This window comes from Podarcis muralis, chromosome 1, assembly GCF_964188315.1.
Source record: "Podarcis muralis chromosome 1, rPodMur119.hap1.1, whole genome shotgun sequence".
NCBI lineage: Eukaryota > Metazoa > Chordata > Lepidosauria > Squamata > Lacertidae > Podarcis > Podarcis muralis.
The window spans coordinates 115,340,361-115,361,054 of record NC_135655.1 but is presented as its reverse complement, the minus strand read 5'-3'; the positions used below and the strand labels follow the sequence as shown (position 1 = coordinate 115,361,054).

General features: G+C 45.2%; 1 protein-coding gene across 2 annotated transcripts in view; it reads right to left on the bottom strand.

Moving 5' to 3' along the window:
- The window catches only part of WIPF1 (WAS/WASL interacting protein family member 1), a 64,028-nt gene that overhangs the window by 13,553 nt on the left and 29,781 nt on the right, over window positions 1-20,694 (bottom strand). For both annotated transcript variants that reach the window (XM_028749260.2, XM_028749265.2), the window contains exons 2-4: window positions 4,437-4,525; window positions 1,802-1,931; window positions 66-221 (exon numbers count right to left, since the gene is read on the bottom strand). In XM_028749260.2, coding sequence (XP_028605093.2) covers window positions 66-221; window positions 1,802-1,931; window positions 4,437-4,487 — 337 coding nt within the window. In that variant the 5' untranslated portion in view covers window positions 4,488-4,525. The remainder of the gene's footprint in view (window positions 1-65; window positions 222-1,801; window positions 1,932-4,436; window positions 4,526-20,694) is intronic.

The following is a 20,694-nucleotide window of genomic DNA, read 5'->3' as shown; positions in this document are numbered from 1 at the left end:
CGTTGGGTAAGCAAGGATGCCAAGTGCAATATTCTGTGCGCCACTGAATGTATTCCTCGGCTTACCGTTATCCCTGTTTGCAGATCGGAGTTTGGGCATCCCTGCCTGGAACAGACCTCCTAAACCAGGTGGCCCTCCTCCACCATAGCTGCCGCCACCGCCACCACCGCTGCTGCTGCTGCTGCTCGTGAAGCCACCTCCACCACCAGACCCTTTAGGTTCTGCAGAGACAGCATGGGGAGGGAGAGCATTTAAACACCACAATTATTATTATTACAGTGGTACCTCGGGTTACATACGCTTTAGGTTACATACGCTTCAGGTTACACACTCCGCTAACCCACAAATAGTGCTTCAGGTTAAGAACTTTGCTTCAGGATGAGAACAGAGATCGTGCTCCGGCGGCAGCGGGAGGCCCCATTAGCTAAAGTGGTGCTTCAGGTTAAGAACAGTTTCAGGTTAAGAACGGACCTCCGGAACGAATTAAGTACTTAACCCGAGGTACCACTGTATTTTTTAAAAATGTACTTACAAGCAATGACCAACTGACATGAACACGAAGGGAGGGCCTGCGATCAGGCATGTGTGCACCTTGTTGAACCAGGAAGTGACCCGTAAACGGGTGGTGCACAGCATAACAGGGCGGGGCATCCCACCGAAATGCGTGGGGGGGGGCGGGAACGGAACCCCCACGTGAAATGGTTGATTGTTCTACCCATCCATACTACCCAATAACTTAGGGGTGATGCGCAATCAAGGTTACAACTGTAAAACAGATCAATACCTAAAATCTGAAGCAGAATAAAGATGGTGCAATTAAAACCCGGAATAGCAACAGAGGGTTTTAAAAGATGCAAGGAACTTCAAAAACAAAACAAAACACTTTGTAAAAAGTCTGGGAGAATATAGAAAGGTCTTCACATCCTAACAGGATCTGTAGGTTATTGGTAGCTGCTTTAAGTAAAACAGCGACTGATCATGCCCCAAGGAGCAGCTGGGGCTGATGGGAGTTGGAGTCCAACAACATCTGGAAGGCCAGTGGTTCCCCAGCCCTGGTCTAGGATAATAATAGGCCATTCAAGTTTTGGGCTGTGTACATAACAGAGTGGCACTGCACATGTGGATCACACGGACCTGGTTTTTCTGCATGCACTTTTGTGCATACATGAGTGCTTTCAATTGAACTCTGAATATTTCCCACCCACACTACTGTGTGCTGTTTTCCATGCCCCCAAATTAGTACTTCCTCACCCACTCTGCATTCCAGAAACCTGAGGTCCATTGTGGGCATGCACACAGGTATTTATTTACCTGTACAATGTGGTCGTTTTCTTAAAAATAAAAATAAAATTTGAGACACATATTTTCCAATATACCAGACTTGCAGAAAACAGCAGGATGTTTGCATCTAGCCAACAGAGGCAGACAGTATGGTGATAGATGCCACCCCAGTAAAACCACTCCAGACATAATCCTGCGCACACCTTAGTACACCCATTTGAAATATTAGGATGGATTTTTCGCCCTCACATTATCCGTGGATCAGAAAAACCAGGAAATGAAGGGAAAGTGCAGACTACCACGTGGATGAGGACAATGTTATATAGACAACGCAAGAAATATGCATACATGGGGTGCATCAAATCCACTTTAAATTGCCAGGTGTACGCAGCCTTTAAATGCATACATTCAGAACCACAGAGGAAAACCCTACACATTTCACAGCTTCAAGACGTCTGGCTAGTGGTGTAGAAAGTATTCTGCACAGATAACCCACTGAAAGACACAGAAGTATACTTACTATCGAAGACTGGGGCACTCCTGTCATTGGTAACAGCCTTCTTAAGTTTCTTCCCTTTGGTAATATCGGAGAGAAGAGCATTTCGTCCTGCTTGCTCTGATCTGTTTAAGTTTGGCTTTTCTGTACTCGCCTGCAAAGGAATGATACTAATTATGAAGAAGAACAAGGAAAGATGCATTTAAGTCACAATGATGCATGGTGTAGGAATCACCTTTCTTTTACACCTCAGAGTCAATAGTTACCCAACTATTTTTTTGCAAATCAGATAGATAGCTGTTTGAATACCAAATCAGACCACCAGCAGTGCCGAATTGGCTCTGCCGGTGCGTTTACACCATGCCAACCTCCCTCCTGGCCTGCCCTCTCTCTCTCTCTCTCTCCCCCCCCCAATATGAAACAGCCACCCACCTGTCGGGAAGGTAGCAGAGCAGCTCTGCCCCACCATTTCTGGTGTTCACAATATCACATGGTGGGCATATGTTATATGGTTTAAATACAAAATGTCTAAATGGGGCAGAAGATACAAAACCAATTGTTTGCAACATTATCGTTTTTGTACTTCTTTCCACATGGACGACTCCTTAAATGTTTGTGCAATGACCTTTCCCAACATGTTTTACCCCACCCCCCCCTTAATTGACAGCTGTATGTCAGTCTGGTTCAGAAAGAAAGGGCATGACTATTTAATTATTATCTTTTTAAGAAAAGAAAAGCAGCCATTTTCCTTCAGGCACAGCATCCCTCCAGACCCAGTTGTGTTTCATTTTTCTACCAACAGGAACTGGCCTTATACAGAGCCACACCAGTCGGTAACAGCATAGAATCGCAGAGCTGGAAGGGACTCCAAGGGTCAACAAGTCCACCCCCACTCTTAATCTCAGGGTTGTGGGTTCGAGTCTCACACTGGGTAAAATATTCCTGCATTGCAGGGGGTTGGACAAGATGGCCCTCATGGTCCCTTCCAACTCTGCAATGCTATGATCCATCTACTCTGATTGGCGGCTGCTCTCCAGGACAATAATAAATAATAATTTTTTATTTATACCCCGCCCTTCCCGGTTCAAAAACCGGGCTCAGGGCGGCTAACAACAAATTTAAAACACTTAATTATAAAAGCAGCATAAAATACAGTATAAAAACATGAATAACAATAAAATTCAAAAATCAATTTAGGGGAAATAAGCATTAGATAATCCCCAGGGCTAGCTGGCTGAATTGGTCCTACTTGGGCTAGCGAGGAGGCCAGGGGGGAATTAGCTGTGGGGTCTCAGAGCGGGTGATCTTCATAAAAGGGGAGGGGGACGGAAGAGAAGGCAAATAAAAGATCAGGCTGAATTCAAATTAAAGGCCAGGTGGAATAGCTCTGTCTTACAGGCCCGACAGAAGGAGGTTAAATCCTGAAGGGCCCGAGTCCTAGACGAGATCCTAGGGACTGAAAGCAGATGCTGTACGACCGAGCCACAAACCTTTCCCAAACATGGATGCTGTTCTGCATAGCACTGCTGATTCTGTGACAATTAGCTGGGACAGTCACTGTTGGTCTTTACTACCCCAACATAATATGTGAGAATGGCTCTGGCCCGATGTCAGAACCTGGCAAACGTGCAGGAAATGCCAAGGCACACAGTAGGACTGATGTTACCTGTCACCACCCCTTTAATCCTGTATGAAACAGGTCAGTGTGTGCAGGGCAGGGGTGCACCCCTAAACATGTGTTAAACACCAAGAACCAGTGATAAGCTGGGATTTTCAGACATACATCTGTGGATGCAAAGTGTATAGCAGCCCTGAATGTCTGCTTCATTTTTTTTAAAGAACTTGTTCATAATTAAGTCAGTATTTAAGTCAGTAAAGAAGAGACACTTTTAAGTTTGCTGTCTTGGAAACAGACACACAGTTCGCTTGCACAAAGAGAGTCATTTTCCAGATAGAGGCGAACACTTCCAATATCCAAACACAGGATTTCCTGGATATATTTCGAAGGGAATAAAACAGTTTCTTATCATGCTTTTTATTAAAAGGACTTAAAGAATTCTGATCAAAGAGCCATTCCAATTTTACAGGCTCCATATTTAAAATCTGCCACGATTGCTATAAAGTTTTCAATTATCTTTTGTTAGCAGAAGCACACACATCTTTTTTTTTAAAAAAAAGTTTAATAGAAAAAGAAAATATTTTGTCTGAGCAACATGAAACAGCTCAAATTTCTCCAGATGTTCCAGAAGTTGACTCACGCCTCTTCAGAATTCCACTAAATAAGCATGTTTTCCCCAAGTGTAAAATCACGTGCAACATTCCTGCACTAGATTCCTACTCCTTTTCCTAAATGTTGTGCACATCATAATAACTCCCGAGGATGCAGATTACAAGTAAGGAGTCAACCTATTAAAAATATTTTTAAAAATCAGTTCAATTCCTATTTGGATTCATCAGTTTTTAATTTTATGATTTATAGTTCAGGTTCAGACACCAAGGATGACTGAGGATTAGAACGCTGCTCTCCTGAGTCTTAGTCCAACTCTCTAACCACTACACCACACTGGCTAAGACCTTGGCTTCATTTTCATTGATCCATACAATAGATAGTGGTTGTTTATCCCCATAAAAATTTTAAAATAAAAAAGCTGAGACTTACCAAGGCAAGTGTTGGAGGAGGGGGAGGAGCTGGAGGAGGAGGGACAGGCATGGTTTAAACCTAAAAACGTTCTTCTATCACTGTGAAACCTGTCAAGGGGGGAAAAAACACCATTTTGTAACTTCTCAGAAATGCTCTGCTGAGGGGCAGTCCCCTCCTTACACATTAGTAAATGTATAGATAATGACAAATCTGAGCCGCAACAACTGAAATAACAAAAACCTTAGCGTTTTAGGCAACAGACATACCACCCCCTTGGGTGGTACACAGCTTTTTAAAGAGAAAAGGCCCTTCAGAATAATTAAAATCATGATGCTATTATAGCCTTGGACCTCACAAGAATGACTGAAAATCTGATATTTTGTCAAATCAAGCAAGCAGGGCGATAAGGAACGAGACAGAAGAACTTAGAAAGAGAATGGAGATTCTTCATCTCAGGGCTGTGGGTCCGAGCCTCACATTGGACAAGAGATTCCTGCATTTCAGGGGGTTGGAATAGATGACCCTCAGGGGTCCCTTGCAACACTACAATTCTATCTCTCTGCCAAATGTATGCACCTGACAGGAGACTAAAATACATGGAAAAGACCACCTTAGAAAAGACCTCCTTAGAAGAAGGGTGGGATAGAAAATGAATAAATGAATGAATAAAAGAACGGGGAGGGGGGGTATTGGTACTTAGCCTGCCAGAAGAGTGGCAGAAAGTGAGGAAAGAGCATTTGTGGAGAAAGTCACCTCTCTTATTCAAAATATACATGCTTTAGTACTGCAACCTCAGAAGCAGAAAGCCAGGAAGAATAAATAAAACATGCTCTAGGTAACAGCAACCGTGATCGCTCATTACTTTGGGGTGCGGCAGGAGAGGAGAAATTCAATGGGGGGGACTCAAATACTGTACCAATGTGTTTTTGCACTCAATTATTTTGGAAGGGTGGTACTGGAAACAACTGAATCACTTCTTCCCTGCTCCAACTAAAGATTTTGTGCTTCCTATGGTGCTCCACCCCCACCCTGTGTCCAGAGGAATTTTAAGATCCCAAGATACTTCTCTAGAAGTAAATGCCTGAGAAGGTTTTTTTTTCTTGAGAGGTGGGGAGAGGACACAACATTACCTGCAGTCACTTCCAGCTAATATAATTTCATATTATCTGTCCCAATAGCTTTGCCATCCATTCTCCCTCACTCTCTAACCCAATGAAGAAAGAAAACAATTACAGAAACACTTTAAAGATTGACTACTACAACAATAGAAGAAGGGAGGAAAAACCTGCTTGCAGAATTTAAAAACACTTTTTTTAAACTACAGCTTCAAAAGGTTAATGACAATAATAATCTAAAAATATATACTTAGGTCACGTAACCATCGGCCGAATTTCCGAACTACTCCAGAGTTGTGCACGTTGCAACGCTCATCACTGCAGCAAAACAGATACTATTCTCCCTGTGAGCATTTTACACCTAAAGATCAGAATCTGTAGCACTAAAATTTGTTCAACTTCCTGTTCAAAAATGGTCAACAGGAAAATTAAGTTCTCACAGCAAACCACAATCATCCTGTTCAACAGCTTCTTCTTTTTCCACAGCTGCAGTGGCCTGTGGAGTTCTGTGTCATACAGCCAACCATTTCTTGCCTTAAAAATAAATTTTAAAAAACCTTAGCTGTATTAGTTCTTTTCTCAGGCTTAACCATTTCAGGACATTAAGAGGCTTCTTATTTAATCGCCAGAAGCAAATCGGGGTTAGGATTTTTGTGTGAATTTTTAGCAAGACTAAACAACTTGATACGGAATGAAGATTACCCACCAACTAGAATAATAATAATAATAATAATAATAATAATAATAATAATAATAATAATAATAAAATTTGTTACTTATACCCTGCCCATCTGGCCGGGCCTCTCCAGCCACTCTGGGCAGCTCCCAACAGGATATTAAAAACACAATAAAATATAAAACAGCAAAAACTTTCCTAAACAGGGCTGCCTTCAGATGTCTTCTAAAAGTCAGATAGTTGTTTATTTCCTTGGCATCTGATGGAGGGCGTTCCACACGGCAGGTGCCACTACCGAGAAGGTCCTCTGCCTGGTTTCCTGTAGCTCACTTCTTGCAGTGAGGGAACTGCCAGTAGGTCCTTGGAGCTGGACCTCAGTGTCTGGGATGAACGATGGGGGTGGAGACGCTCCTCCAGGTATATTGTTTAAGGATACATTTCGGGAGGGGGGAAAGTATTTTAAAGCATTGCCTCATCCCTAGGTTTTCAGAGATGAGCTTTCATGAACGGGATAAAAAATAGGTATTAAGATTATGACAAGAAAATTAGGCAGGCTCGTCTCACCAAAATCAGTAGATTGCTCTGATTTTTTAAAAATTGGAGGATTCCCATATGGGACAGCTGCATATTCCTGCGTTGGAGGGGATTAGACAATTCTATAATTTTATGAATGTTACAAGGGTCTATGATGTTAAAAACTATTTTTGCTGATTAGAGAGCTTAGAGGTGAGGCAGGGAATCTGTGACCCTCAAATGTTGCCGGTCAACAATTCCCATCATCCTTGACCATTAATTATTATACTTCCCTTGAAGGAAAAGTATGATTAATTAATAAATGGGGAGGCCTGCTTTCTTTTATGCTTCCCTCATACTTAATAATTTAAAAACATTTCAGATACCTCAACTCCTAAATTATTAACATGCTCATAAATCCCCTTGCGTTATATATCAGTCGGTCTTTCACGTGGCGGCCTCTGTAGACTTAAGTCGACAGCATGTACCTAATCAGCCATTTTAAAGCAGCCATTCTAGAGACACTTAAAATGTAGATGGACCGCAGTAGCAGGCAGCTCTCGGAGGTTTTACTCATTTCCTGCACGATTAATCTCCAAGCAGAGAAAAAGAGGAAGACTAAATGGCAGAGTAGGAAAAACAAACCAAAAAAACCCCATAAGGCTGATAGAACTTAGCTGGGGGGGGGGGGGGCGTATAGAGAGAAATTAAGTCAAAAGTTTAAGAGTGGGCATTTTCCTGCCCACTGTTTCTACTCCCTGACACTAAAAAAAGCAGTCTATAGTCTAGTTAAGTTGCTCTGTGTATATGCATGTATATACAGAGAGAGATGGAAGAGGGAGTCAAGTGTTGAACAGATTCATCAACTCAAGTGAAGTAATGAAGAAGGAAGCCTGGGTCTATAAGCTATCCGTTCATAAAAGTAAAGGTAAAGGGACCCCTGACCATTAGGTCCAGTCGTGGCCGACTCTGAGGTTGCGGCACTCATCTCGCTTTATTGGCCAAGGGAGCCGGCGCACAGCTTCCGGGTCATGTGGCCGGCATGACTAAGTCGCTTCTGGCGAACCATAGAAGCACACAGAAACGCCGTTTACCTTCCCGCCGGAGCGGTACCTATTTCTCTACTTGCACTTTGACGTGCTTTCGAACTGCTAGGTTGGCAGGAGCAGGGACCGAGCAACAAGAGCTCACCCCATCGCGGGGATTCGAACGGCCAAACTTCTGATTGGCAAGTCCTAGGCTCTGTGGTTTAACCCACAGCGCCACTCGCGTCCCTTCATATGTTGCCATGAATACAATTATATTTGGAATGACTTTATACAGAATATAGTAGGTTATTGAAGACTGGAGGAAAGACCCTCTTAAGTACATTAGGGGGGTTGGGCAGGGGAAGGACTAGACCATATGAAAAATGAACATGAATTTTAGCTGCGGTTCATTCATTTTCAGCTTTGTATTCTTGTCACAAAAAAGCGCACCTAGAAATTTTGTAGCTGTGCCTATAACCTAGGTTTAAGCTGCTATTTAGCTCCTAGCTTTCACATCTCAGTTTCTAACACTGGTTCCACTGTCTAACAGCTCTTACTGTCAGAAAGTTCTTCCTGATGTTTAGTTGGAATCTGCTTTCTTGTTATGTTTTCTCCTTTCAGTATTATGTTTTCTGGTAGTTCCTTTACGTTTTTCTCCAATGCTAGTTACTGTGAGATTTTACTTTCTTGGGCTCCATGATCACTGCAGATGGTGACAGCAGTCACGAAATTAAAAGATGCATGCTTCTTGGGAGAAAAGCAATGACAAACCTAGACAGCATCTAAAAAAGCAGAGACATCACCTTGCCGACAAAGGTCCGTATAGTTAAAGCTATGGTTTTCCCCAGTAGTGATGTATGGAAGTGAGAGCTGGACCATAAAGAAGGCTGATCGCCGAAGAATTGATGCTTTTGAATTATGGTGCTGGAGGAGACTCTTGAGAGTCCCATGGACTGCAAGAAGATCAAACCTATCCATTCTGAAGGAAATCAGTCCTGAGTGCTCACTTGAAGGACAGATCCTGAAGCTGAGACTCCAATACTTTGGCCACCTCATGAGAAGAGAAGACTCCCTGGAAAAGACCCTGATGTTGGGAAAGATGGAGGGCACAAGGAGAAGGGGACTACAGAGGACGATATGGCTGGACAGTGTTCTCGAAGCTACAAACATGAGTTTGACCAAACTGCAGGAGGAAGTGGAAGACAGGAGTGCCTGGCGCGCTCTGGTCCATGGGGTCACAAAGAGTTGGAAACGACTAAACAACAACAAGTTTCCGTAGGCGAACTTTCCTAACACAACAGTTTGCTTTCATAGAATGCAAATTCCTGGCTACCCTTGGCCATGATTCTCACGACACCCTCCTCAAGCACAATTGGCTGGCTTGGATTTGCCATTGCACTGTGAACAGCTCCCATCAGCTCCAGCCAGCACGGCCAATGGCAAAGGAGGATGGGAGTTGTAGTCCAGCCACACGCCTGGAGGGCCATTGGTCCCCATCTTTGGCCCACGAGGCCCCTTTCCAAGCTCTCGCATGCCTGTGCAAACAGTGAGCTCGACGAGTCTACTGAAGTTTAACGCAGTGAAAAATTGGCATTTGTCGGGTTGTTAAAGGACGAGGCAGTACATGCCGAGTGCCGGTAAACAATGTAACTACCCATTTGCATGCACAATTAAAAGCTCCAGCAGATACGATGGCAGGGCGATAGCCTTAAAAGTAGATCCTGCTCTTTATTGTCGTCAGGAGTACACTTTGCTCTTCTGCAAGACGGGCTCTTGCTGCTTAAACAGGTGAACCAAAACAGTCCAACAATCTCCCCAGATACATTCCAACGGAGACCTCATATTGAGGACATCGGCTGAAAAAGAAGTATACTACGTCATGTGCACTGCGACTATACCTCTGTAGATCTAAGGGAACAACAATGGCCCCAGGCCCCAGAATTCAACACCATTAATTAATTAATTAATTAATTAGTCACCTAATTAATCTGACTGGGTCACTGCAGCCACTATGGGTGGCTTCCAAACAAATTAAAACACAGCAAGACACCAAATATTAAGAACTTCCCTATACAGGGCTGTCTTGAGATGCCGTCTAAAAGTCAGATAGTTGTTTATTTCCTTGACATCTGCTGGGAGGGTGTTCCACAGGGTGGACGCCACTACCGAAAAGGCCCGCTGACTGGTTCCCTGTAGCTTCACTTCTTGCAGTGAGGGAACCGCCAGAAGGCTCTTGGAGCTGGACCTCAGTGTCCGGGCTGAATGATGGGGGTGGAGATGGTCTTTTCCTCCCCATTGTGGCCTTCACACACTGCACAAGCACCGGTTTTCCTGTCAACATTTCCAAATAAAATGGCAGCAGTACTCCCAGGAAGTCTAAATCAGTGTCTAAATAATTCTGCCCTGCGGTGTTCAATGGCATAAGCTTACAGGTGTTGTTAACAATGGCTTTCTGCAAACATACAGCTGATTTCAATGGTCTTCAGCAATGCCAGGGTTCCCGCCCCCCACATGCTGGCCCCTATCTAGCATGGCATGGTGAGAAACTGCTTGCAGCAGCCAGAGGTTGCATACGTGGTGACACAGTTCCCCTCTGCCTTGCAAGGCTGATGCTTCATGGCTTCACTGTGAAGGGGCTACATCAGAAGTGGGGAACCTGTGTATCACCCTTCAGGTGTTGCTGGATGACAACTCTAACCATCCCTGACCATCAGCTGTGCTGGATTGTGCCGTCTGGCACTGAAGGCAAACAACATCAGGAGGGCCACAGGTCACTTAAAAGGTAAAGGGACCCCTGACCATTAGGTCCAGTCGTGACCGACTCTGGGGTTGCGGCGCTCATCTCACTTTATCGGCCAAGGGAGCTGGCGTACAGCTTCCGGGTCATGTGGTCAGCATGACTAAGCCGCTTCTGGTGAACCAGAGCAGTGCACGGAAACGCCGTTTACCTTCCCGCCGGAGCGGTACTTATTTATCTACTTGCACTTTGACGTGCTTTCGAACTGCTAGGTTGGCAGGAGCAGGGACTGAGCAATGGGAGCTCACCCTGTCGCAGGGATTCGAACTTGGTTACTCCCAATTACAGTGGTACCTAGGGTTACATCCGCTTCAGGTTACAGACTCGGCTAACCCAGAAATAGTACCTCAAGTTAAGAACTTTGCTTCAGGATGAGAACAGAAATCGTCCTCCGGCGGCGCGGCGGCAGCAGGAGGCCCCATTAGCCAAAATGGTGCTTCAGGTTAAGAACAGTTTCAGGTTAAGAACGGACCTCTGGAACGAATTAAGTACTTAACCCGAGGTACCACTGTACATTCAACAGGAGGCCTGTGACTGCACAAGCCATCTCCACAAATCTGCAGGTGCAAGTTGTTTTACCTGTATCTCAGTAGGGTTCGGCGCACATCTTTGTGCATGGAGGGCAGAGCTTTGGCCCTGGCCTTTCAGCTGCTCACCCTCCACCGCATAGCAGACTCTTCTGCACATATACCCAGGAAAAAGGAGGCTTCTTTTCTGCACACCAAAGGCAATTGACAGGAGACAGGGCAGGGCTCTCTCTGCAGCTGCCCGACGCTGCACCTAGCAACTCCCATGCCAGCCATGGGGAGGTGGGAGTTCTATCACAAGGACTCCTCTTTCAGGGTGCCTCATTGGACAGGGCTGAAACTGTGACAACCTTATTTGTTATGCCTGCCAGCACGTTGAGGTAGCAACTAACACGCAAACCTTGCAATGGCGGTTGTTGAGAAAAGAAATGGCAATAGCTGGGCTTCAGATACAGAAGTGGCTGCATGGCAAAAGGAACTGCAAAAAAACCCCAGCACTGCATATGTTAAAAAGGGTGAAAGAGTCGTGCTACAAAGGATCTAGACCAGGGGTCAGCAAACTTTTTCAGAGGGGTGCTGGTCAATACAATACAATACAATAATATTTATTACGGCCATAGGCCCATACAAGTAAAAACAACACATAAATAACAGCTTGTGTACGTGGGAAGAAAAAAAAAAAAAAAAAAACAGCCGCTAAAACACCACAATAACACTAAAATACTATAAAATAGAATGGCATACTACGCCTTAGTTAGCTTGTAGTGCTCCTTGGCGTCGCTTTTGGGTAAGGACAGCGACCAGGAACCTTGCCACTTTCAGGGTCGTATGAGTATCCTTATCCTGCAAGATTTGGGCAAGGTGGAATTTTGGTGGGGTACCCTCTAGATTCTGTATGATTGATCCCAACAAATTTGCCCGTGGCACATTGAACAGGGGGCAAGTGAACATGATGTGCTGGAGCGACTCCGGCGTCTCCTTATCGCATTCGCACGTGGCGGGAGCTTGGCCCTTTGAGAATCTATGTCTCAGGACGTTGGAGGGAAAAACGTTGAACCTCGCTTTGGTGAAGGCCAGTCTATGGGCAACAGTCGAAAGGGAGGAGAGGTATGATGGAACGCAGTAAGTTAAAGTGATACCAATGTTCTGGGGCGAACAAACACCTCCCCCCAGCATATAGTTTCGCTGTAGATCGATGTCATCCAGTCTTTGGCGGATCAGTCTTTGAGCAGTAATTTGGTCTAGTTTTAGGGAATCTGAAGGAGAGATTCCGTAACTCAGGAGTTTGGCATGAATTCTACTAGTCCAAAGGCTAGAGAATTCATCTCGCCATAAGCATTGGACAAGGTAGTGGTTTGGTAATCTATGCCACAATGATAACCAATAATTGAAGACTTGCTTCCACAGGCAAGTTTCTAAGGATGCGATCTTCAGTTCTAGTCGCATGGCTGCGTTACTTACGCACAGGGGGAGCATTAGGAGCCGACGCAGGAATTGATTTTGCAGTGTCTCAAGAGGAGCAAGGTCTGTCATCACGGCCCAAAGCGGGGCAGCATAGGCCAGCACGGCAACCACTTTTGCCTTGAACACCTTTAGGGCCGAGGGAACATGCAAAGCTCCATCCGAAAAAAAGAATCGGAGGAGCGCATATGACAGAGTTTTAGCCTTGTTAAGTAGGTGTTGAATTTGAGCTTTCCACCCCAAATTGTGTTGAAAAATAACTCCTAGGTATTGAAATTTTAGGACTTGCTCAATTTTTGCTCCGCCAAGCTTCCATTCGTATAATCTCCGGCTTCTGGAGAAAATCAGGATCTTGGATTTAGCATGGTTGATGGTTAATTGGTTGAGTTGACAATACGTGGCAAAGATCTTCAAAGCTCTGGTTAGTCCAACACGTGTATAAGATAGAATTACCGCGTCGTCCGCATATAAAAGGAGAGGGCAGCGGTAGTCCGCAAGTCTAGGCGCGTGTGTACTTGGAGATGAGTTAACTAGGGATGCTCGCATGTCGCTGATGAATAGGTTGAATAGACAGGGAGCCAATATACATCCTTGGCGCACTCCCTTGTTTATTGGTATCGAATTAGTGAGGTCGCCCGCAGGAGTAAGTCTCACTCTAGCAAGGTTACCTTCGTGGAGCTGACTTATAAGCCATAGGAGTCTTCTATCAATGCCCTGTTTCGCAAGTTTCTCCCATAGAATATTTCTAGGAACGCTGTCAAAGGCTGCCTTTAGGTCTAAGAAGGCAGCGCAGAGGTAGCCCCGGGGGGGAGAGGAGTACTTTCGTGCCAGATGGTAAAGAACTATCGCATGATCGGTTGTAGAGCGTTTAATTCTGAACCCTGCTTGTTCGTGGCCAATCTGATTAGTCTCATCTACCCATCGCAGTAGTTTAGTCAGCAAAAAGCTGGCATAAATTTTCCCTATGATCGAAAGGAGGCTGATGTTACGGTAGTTTTCCGGCTCCATTGGAGAACCTTTTTTATGAATTGGTACTATAATGGCCTCCTTCCATATTTTGGGGATGAGGCCAGAAGCGTTGATTGCATCGAAGGTTTTGGCCAAGATGCCAGCCCACCATTTTGGGTGTAGTTTAATGGCTTCAGCAGGGATCAGATCGGGCCCTGGGGCTTTACCCGGTTTCAGCTGAGCTATTAGCTTGGCTATTTCGTCAGGATCAGTGGAGGGCCAAATAGGTAGGTGGGTAAACAGATGCGTCAGGTGGTCGGAGGGAGCATCTGCCTGTGAGAAGCATTTCTTCAGGAACAGTTCCCATGTCGGTGCAGGGATGACTGCCCTTGGGTATTTCCTCACCCTTCTGTTGATCAAAGACCAGAATTCCCTGGATCTGTGTGATTTTGAAGCAGTAATCAAAGCCTGCCATCGATTGTGTTGCCACTCACGTTTGGCAATTTTCTGCGTGCGTTTGTAAACTAGCTTGGCTTGTGCATAACTAGCTGGCAGAGTAACTGCATCAGAGGTCTTATATACATTATATATAGCACGGAGGCGCTGTCTTGCTTGTTTACACTGAGAATTATACCAGGGGGCACCGTAAGTATATTCATTTCGATTTAATGTTTTGGGTGGTAGCCTGAAGAAGGACGTAAGATCAGTCGTATGATGGTGGAAGCATTTCAGCACTATGCTATGCTCGTCTGCGGCAGAGCCTATGTTGGGATGGGGCCCGAGGATTACTTTTTGAAAGAATTCCTGGTACCTTTGAGTCTGGGTCTCCGACCATTTGATTCCTCTTACTTGGAGAGATTCGTTGGTTACCATCTGGGTCGCATGTCTATGAGCCTCCGACTGCCAGTTCAGGGAGAGCTTGGCTACAAGGGGAAGATGATCACTAGATTGTATATTCTCGATCTTAAAGGTGGAAATACACTTAAGTAGATCCCTGGAGACCAACAGGTAATCGAGGACGCTGTTTGATTTAACGCTCAGGTGGGTAAAATCCCCAGGAATGTCAGGGAGACATGTGCCATTTAAAGGGACCAGATTTAAGCGGATGGCCATTTGATAGAGGAGTACTCCAGCCTCATTTGCTCTGTGGTCTTTAGAAGTTCTCCTCATGATATGTTCCAGATCATAATTATCAAGGTTTGGAGTAACCCACCATTTGGCTTTGGTCAGCGAGTCCCAGTTTGCTGCTGTGCGGGCGTTGAAATCGCCACCTATTATGGCCGGGGTATTAGGAAACTTAACGTAGCATGAGAGCAGATGCTCTTCTAGCGAGCCCCATTTAGAGCCCAGTTCGGGGGAAGAACCCCCAGGTGGCAAGTAGACATTTGTAACTAGAAGTGAGATCTTTTCCCCCGCAATGAGCCCGGTAAGGGCGTAAGGAGGCAAGGCCTGCACTAGGGTAAGTTTAGAATGAAGGTTGAGGGAGATGCCTATTATTAGGCCCCCTTTTGGTCCACTGTCCCTCAGACCTTGTGAGGGGCCAGACTATATTTGGGGGGGGGATGAATTCCTATGCCCCCCAAATAACCCAGAGATGCATTTTAAATAAAAGGACACATTCTACTCATATAAAAACGTGCTGATTCCCGGACCGTCCGCGGGCCAGATTTAGAAGGCGATTGGGCCGGATCTGGCCCCCGGGCCTTAGTTTGCCTACCCATGATCTAGACCTGCGACTGCTGCTGTTCTGATCTTTGCATGTGCACACACAGGGAGAGTCAGATTTTCTGCAGTCTTCCCACCTCTGTGAAAGCACAAGAGGGCAATTATTTGTTGACCTACGGCAAATCAAATGCACTGTAAAATCAGAGAACTGTAGAGATCCCAAGGATCATCTAGTCCAACCCCCTGCAATCCAGAAATTTCAAGATCATAAATGACAGCCATCCAACCTCTGCTTAAAAACCTCCAAGGAAGGAGAGTCTACAATCTCCCGAGGGAGACTGTTCCACTGTCTAACAGCTCTTACTGTCAGAAAGTTCTTCCTGATGTTCAGTCGCAATCTTCTTTCTTGTAACGTGGACCATCGGTTTGGCCCTACCCTCCAGAGCAGGAGAAAACAAGCTTGTTCCATCTTCCATGTGATAGCCCTTGAGATATTTTAAAATGGCTATCACATCTCCTCTCAGTAGCACCTTAGAGACCAACTAAGTTTGTTATTGGTATGAGCTTTCATGTACATGCACACTTCTTCAGATACCTGCACTGCATGCACACGAAAGCTCATACCAATAACAAACTTAGTTGATCTCTAAGGCGCTACTGGAAGGAATTTTTTAATTTTTTGTTTTGACTATGGCAGACCAACATGGCTACCTACCTGTAACTATATCTCCTCTCAGTCTTCTCTCTACTAGACTAAATATACCCAATTCCCTCAACTGTTCCTCATAAGGTTTGGTTTCCAGATCCTTGATAATCTTAGTTGCCCTCCTCTGCACACATGCCAGCTTGTTAATATCTTTAAATTGTGGTGCCCAGAACCGGACACAGTACTCCAAGTATGAGCCAGTGTGGTGTAGTGGTTAAGAGCGGTAGACTCGTAATCTGGGGAACCGGGTTCGCTTCCCCGCTCCTCCACATGCAGCTGCTGGGTGACCTTGGGCCAGTCACACTTCTTTGAAGTCTCTCAGCCCCACTCACCTCACAGAGTGTTTGTTGTGGGGGAGGAAGGGAAAGGAGAATGTTAGCCGCTTTGAGACTCCTTAAAGGGAGTGAAAGGCGGGATATCAAATCCAAACTCTTCTTCTTCTTCTTCTTCTTCTTCTTCTTCTTCTTCTTCTTCTTCTTCTTCTTCAAGTATGGCCTGACCAAGGCAGAATACAGTGGGACTATTACCGGTACTTCCCTTGACCCGGACACTATACTGCTATTGATGCAGCCAAGAATAGCATTTGCTTTCTTTGCTGCTGCACCATTCTTGCATGTTAAGCTTGTTAAGACTCCTAGATCCTTTTCACATGTACTACTGGCAATCCAGATGTTCCCCACCTTATAGTTGTGCAGCTGGTTCTTGCTGGCTAAGTGAAAAACCTTACATTTGTCCCTACTGAAATTCATTTTGTTTGTTTGGGACTTAAGGTCAACTTGAGTCCCGATTCTGTATTCTGTGGCAATGGCTCCCCCTCCCAGATTGGCGTGATCTGCAAATTTGGCTAGCTTCCCCACAATACCTCGAGACAAGTTGTTTATAAAGATGTTGAATACCAGTGGACCCAAAGCAGAATCCTGCAGCCTCCCACTTGTCCCCATTTTTTCAGGATGACAAGGAAACATTAGTGAGCACTCTTTGGGTTCAGCCAGTCAACTAGTTGCAAATCCACCTAACAGTTACCTCATCCAGTACACATTTTTCCAGCTTCTCCACAAGAATATCATTGGGGACTTCGTCAAAAGCCTTATGGAAATCAAGATATACTACTACATCCACAGCATTCCCCTGATCCACCAAGCTTGTAATTTTTATCAAAAAAGAAATATGATTCATCTGGTATGACTTGTTTTCGAGAAATCCACGTAAAAAGAGAACAAATAGAAATGGCGGTTTCAGAGCCTTTGCCCAGCGTGGCATGTTTAAAGTAGGGTACTGAAATCCTGGGCACAGCTCCTCCTCCTCTTCAAAATGCAAGAGGGAGGTGCTTAAAGCTCCTGAATAGATTGTACAGTCATTAATGACCACCTGATCCTAAGGAAACTGACTCAACCCCCCCCCCCCCACTGATTTCATCAGGACCTTCTTCTAAGGTGCTTCAGTTTGGAAGGTTTCATATTCCATGGTTTTGCAAACTAAAAAAAACTTGTCTGGAATCCCATTTCGATAGGAAGTGTTAGGGAGAAGTGTTTTGCTGTAGAAAAACAGCTGACGGGAGCAAAGGTTAAGTGCTCCCTCCCTCTGTTGTGATTTCGTGCCCTCCTAGCATCATCAAAAGTGGTGCCTGGGCTGACCCTGAAATACAGACATTTGGCTGGAAAAAAGTATACAGAGAGCCATATGAGTTTTCCACACGGCGTAGACTAGAGCCTTCAGGAAGAAAGCCGCCCTCTGTATAATTTGTCCCATGTGTTACATTCACCACCAGAACATTTAACAACATGGTATGGCAACTACATTTTGGATAAATATTACAGTTTCAGGAATTTGGCTAAATTTACATGATTTCCCCCCCTTAAGTGTTTGAGAGAGAGAGAAATCACCTGTATGATGAATCTGCTTTGACCAGTTAAGGGAGATTTTTTTTTTAATGTGAAGCTGTATCCTCAGCTAACCTTCCAGCTGTTGCAGTCTATTGGTTGGAGGGAGATCATGCAAGCTTCGATATTCAAGCTTGAGCGCAATACAGACAAAAGGAAGGAGAGGAGCTGAGTTTTGACTTTAGCATATCTTCACGGGAATTAGGAAATAAGGGGGCAGTGAGGGAATAAGCAATATACCTTTCATCTCCCTTTTTTAAAGGATAACGCTGTAAGTCCCAGCCCCCCACCATATGGATTCAAAAACTAAGGCCATTGTTTAGCAATGACTGCCAGTGAAATATACCTTTTAAAGACATATTTGAAAGTTAAGTTTTTAACTTTTAAAATAATAAAACATTTGCATTGTGTGTGGGTTTTTTTTAAAAAAAAGTCAAATGCAGTGGACCTTCTAGTTATGTACCGCTCTGGATACGTAACTTTCGGGTTACGAATGTGGCAAACCAGGAAGTGTATACTTCCAGGTTTCACTGCGCACGCATGAGCAGAAGCACTCTGTGTGCCACACACATGCGCAGAAGCGCTCAATTGCGCCGCGTGCACAGAAGCAGCGTCTCTGCCTACGGGCTTTTCAGGTTGCGGATGGACCCCCGGAATGAATTCACCGTATTTTTCGCTCTATAAGACGCACCCGACCATAAGACTCACCTAGTTTTAGAGGACAAGAAACAAGAAAAAAACTCTCTCCCTCCCTGCGCAGCGCCACTCCAGCAAAGCGGGAGAAGTGGAAGGAGCTCCGTTTCTCCTCCCGCTTTGCTGAAGGGGCGCTGCGCAGCTTTCCCTCTCTGTGTAGCGCCTCTTCAGCAATGAAGAGGCACTGCGCAGAAGGAAAGCTACGCAGTGCCTCTCCAGCTAAGCGAAGTCAGAACAGCAAGAGGGATTGCTGCGCAGCGAAAGCAGCAATCCCTCTTGCTGTTCTGGCTTCTGGGATAGCCGTGCCAAGCCTCTTCAGGGCAGGGGGAGCGCTCCTCTCGTTGCACTGAAGAGGCTTCGTGAGACTATCCCTGAAGCCAAGAGAGCAAGAGGGATCGGTGTGTACCGATCCCTCTTGTTCTCCTGGCTTCAGGGATAGCTGCGTAGCCTGCATTTGCTCCATAAGACGCACACACATTTCCCCTTACTTTTTAGGAGGGGAAAAGTGCGTCTTATAGAGCGAAAAATACGGTAATTCATATCCGGAGGGTCCACAGTCGTACCCTGGATCCCGAACAACTTGCGAGTCAAATGTTTTCGCTTCTGAATGCCAGAAACCCAAGAGTGTTCCAGTTTGTGAACATTCTTTGGAACCCGAACGACCAACAGGGCTTCCGACTGGCTGCAGGAGCTTCCTGCAGCCAATCGGAAGCCGCGCTTTGGTTTCCGAACGTTTTGGAAGTCCAAACTGCTGCACAAGGGGGATAATTTTTGTCAGGCTTACAAAAGTGGAGGGAAGGGGTAAACAAGCCCTTGCTATGATCCCGATGAAAAAATTCTCCCCTCTCCATTGCCTTGCATTGTACTTATCATTATACTTATCAAATCCCTGTATGTGGTTGTTAACCCCACGATTAACATAATGTCTACTTCAGCCCTTAAAGGTCACCAAGTAGCAAGCAAGCGTCCCCACCCACAAACCACACCAATCTGAATACATAACCAACTAACAATCTTTTGTGTATGTGCTCTGCACATGCCAACTCATTGAATTCCCAAAGATACTTCTTCACGTTTTCTCAGCAGTCGGGGGTTTAACAGAAGCAAATTTGCCTTTGGGCTTTGAATGACGCCTGTCACACATGCCACTGTGACGCCTGTCACACGTGCCACTGTGGTGCTTTAACTACATCAAAACATGCTGATTATAGTAAGGCAAGATACATATTTTTAAAGTAATCCTAGGCGAAGAGAACGCTCTCTCTCCCGATTTCCACGAGGACCACAGCGCACAGGTAGCGGAGGTCCAACTCCTTCCTCCCTCATCACGACGCAATGGGATTCCCCCCCCCCCATCGCTAACTGCGGTACCATGCACTGGAGAGAGGTGTTTCCACTGAGTTCGTGGCTGTGGAAGGAAGTGTCAAACCACTCCTTCCTAGTGAGCAAACTTTTTGAGTTCTCCAGAACTCTCCCTTTTGCTTAACATTCAACCTGAAGATGAGTTCTGGAGGACTTAAAACACTACTTAGTACATCCCCCCCACCCCACCCCACCCCAGATTTTAGGCATAGCTGTCAACCGTCCCTTTTTTTGCGGGAAATTCCCTTATTCCAGCGCTGTTTCCCACTGCTCCCCACTGATATCCCGGATTGTTAGATATCCCGTAAGCTGTCCCCAGGACAGGTGAGGCTGCTGATCCCTTATTTTCGAGGCTGCTAATCCCTTACTTTCAAATCTGAAAGTTGACCGCTATGATTTTAGGTGGTCCAAAGAAAGATACTGTGGCTTTTGAATTTCATCTCGTGGAACAAATACACCATCTCTGGCTGAGCACTGAAATATTTCAGATTGTTCTCCTGTTCTCACCATATGTGCCTCCATTCTAGTTCCAGCTCAGGGAGAGAGAAAAGGCGAGTCTTATCAATCAGCAGGGTTTTTTGGGTGGGTAGAGGGGAGACACCGGTTTAATACCTTGCAAAATAAGCAGAAGAGTTTTAATGAAAGCAATTCAACTTGCTTCCTGTTTAGCTTAAGCACCTGCGAAAACCACAAAGCGCAGTATAAAAGGGCCTCTTCTGCTCCCTGTTAACTTTTAAATTTTATTTCAGTGCTGCAATGCTGCCAGTAGGGATAAATATTTTGGCTGCACCGGGCAAGAATGAATTTGTTTTAAGCTTACTTACTTTTCTATTTAGTTTCTGCCATTAATAAACGGAAAACTGCATTTGCAGAGATTGCGGGGTGGGGCAGGGGGAATCTTCCTT